At 36.6% G+C, this 1,702-nt stretch overlaps 1 protein-coding gene across 1 annotated transcript; it reads right to left on the reverse strand.

Moving 5' to 3' along the window:
- Positions 1-260: 260 nt before the first annotated feature.
- LOC121622366 (trace amine-associated receptor 1-like) lies at positions 261-1,241 on the reverse strand. The gene has a single exon (XM_041959327.1). It carries the CDS (start codon positions 1,239-1,241, stop codon positions 261-263), a length of 981 nt encoding a protein of 326 aa, XP_041815261.1.
- Between the last annotated feature and the right edge of the window lie 461 nt (positions 1,242-1,702).

Genomic DNA, 1,702 nt, shown 5'->3' on the forward strand with positions numbered 1-1,702 from the left:
TCTCTCTGCTGCATTAAAAACACTGAGGATTCATAAAAATGGCAGTAAAGGCTAATTCTTCAGAGGTGGCTTCATTTGCAGTCTCCTCCAACATAACAATAGAAGACACTATAAATTAGTCTGTGTTTCACCTTAATTTGTAATCTTTATAGCATAATAATAATAAAAAAAATCATAAAATCATTCCAGACATGATGCAAAAGTACAGGCTGCAGAGACTAATGACTTGCTTCATCTTTATTTGCACTCCAAAGAATAGATCAAAGCAGTTTTGAGTTGGAAAAATCACCTTGAAAGATTTTTCTAGATATGATCATTTTGAAAGCTGATCTGAACCACCTGTAAAAGAAAGCATAAATAAATGGGTTCAGCATTGAGTTTGACCGTGTAAGCCAGCCGAGACTTTCAATCACAGCAACTGGCACTGACACATGATTCAAAAGCTGAAAGGAAAAACAGAGACAGAAAGGAGACCAGCACATCAGAAACACTCCCATAACAGTTGCCAGAGTTTTAGTGGCTTTTCTCTCCATCTTACTGGCAGTGGCTCCAGACTTTGTGTCCTGGATGCTGCGTACCTGTCTCTGTGCAACAAGGAAAATCTTCAGGTAGATACAGAGCATTAAAATCACTGGGAGGTAAAATGAACAAAGAAGTCCCAAAATGATTGCAAGTTGAAGATCAATAGAACACTCTTCTTGACATTTATCTTGTTGAAATCCTGCCATTGCGAGGCCAATTGTAAGTAAAAGAGAAACACTCCAGCTCAGCAGGATCATGATCACAACAACATGAACATTTATCTTTGTTCTATATGTCAGAGGGTGACACACTGCATAATATCTGTCAATAGAAATACAACACAAATTCAAAATGGAAGCTGTGCACAGTGTTAAATCAAAGCTCTCTCGTATTTTGCAAAATAAATCTTCAGAGAACACACATGAACTAATAGAGAATTCCATGCTGAAAGGAAAAACTACAAGCCCAACAAGCAGGTCAGCTACTGCCAAGGAAAGGATGAGAGAGTTTGTAGGAGTGTGGAGCTGTTTGAAGTAAATGATGGAGATTATTACAAGAAGGTTTCCACATATTGTGACAGCAGACAATGAGCCGAGGAAAACATACAATAAAACACATACTGTGGAAGGTGTGCTTGTCTTCATACGAGAAACATTATGTATTTCATAACAGGGATCTAGGTCATTATAAGTGTACTCGACAGTGACTTCTGGTGCCATGTTTCTGGGTTCCTGCAAATCAGTTTTCCATCAAAAATTTACAAAATAAAAAATAAAATAAAAAAAAAGATTTATACAGATATTTATTAATATATTTTCCCTGTATTAATGAAACATCAGAATGATGTTCTCTGGATGGAAATACAGATTTTCAGATTTTGTCATACCTCTTCAATGCTGAAAGTAGCTGATGCATCAGTGTTGATGGGCGCCACTGGGCATAATCCTGCTTTTATCAACCCCTGTCTCATTTCCATAATAAGCAACTTCTAGAATTGTCCAATCAAAAGTGGGACTTCTGTCTCGTTTACATTAGATGCCACAGCAACATACTGTACTGTAGATGAGATTAACCTTTTAAATCTTTTTGTGAGTCTTTTCATTTTATCAGAACTGGTAATGTCTGGTTTATAATTAAGGTCATCATACACAGATCTTTTTCCAAGGACATGAAACCAAAA

The sequence above is a fragment of the Chelmon rostratus genome, chromosome 18 (genome assembly GCF_017976325.1).
Source record: "Chelmon rostratus isolate fCheRos1 chromosome 18, fCheRos1.pri, whole genome shotgun sequence".
Taxonomy (NCBI): Eukaryota; Metazoa; Chordata; class Actinopteri; order Chaetodontiformes; family Chaetodontidae; genus Chelmon; species Chelmon rostratus.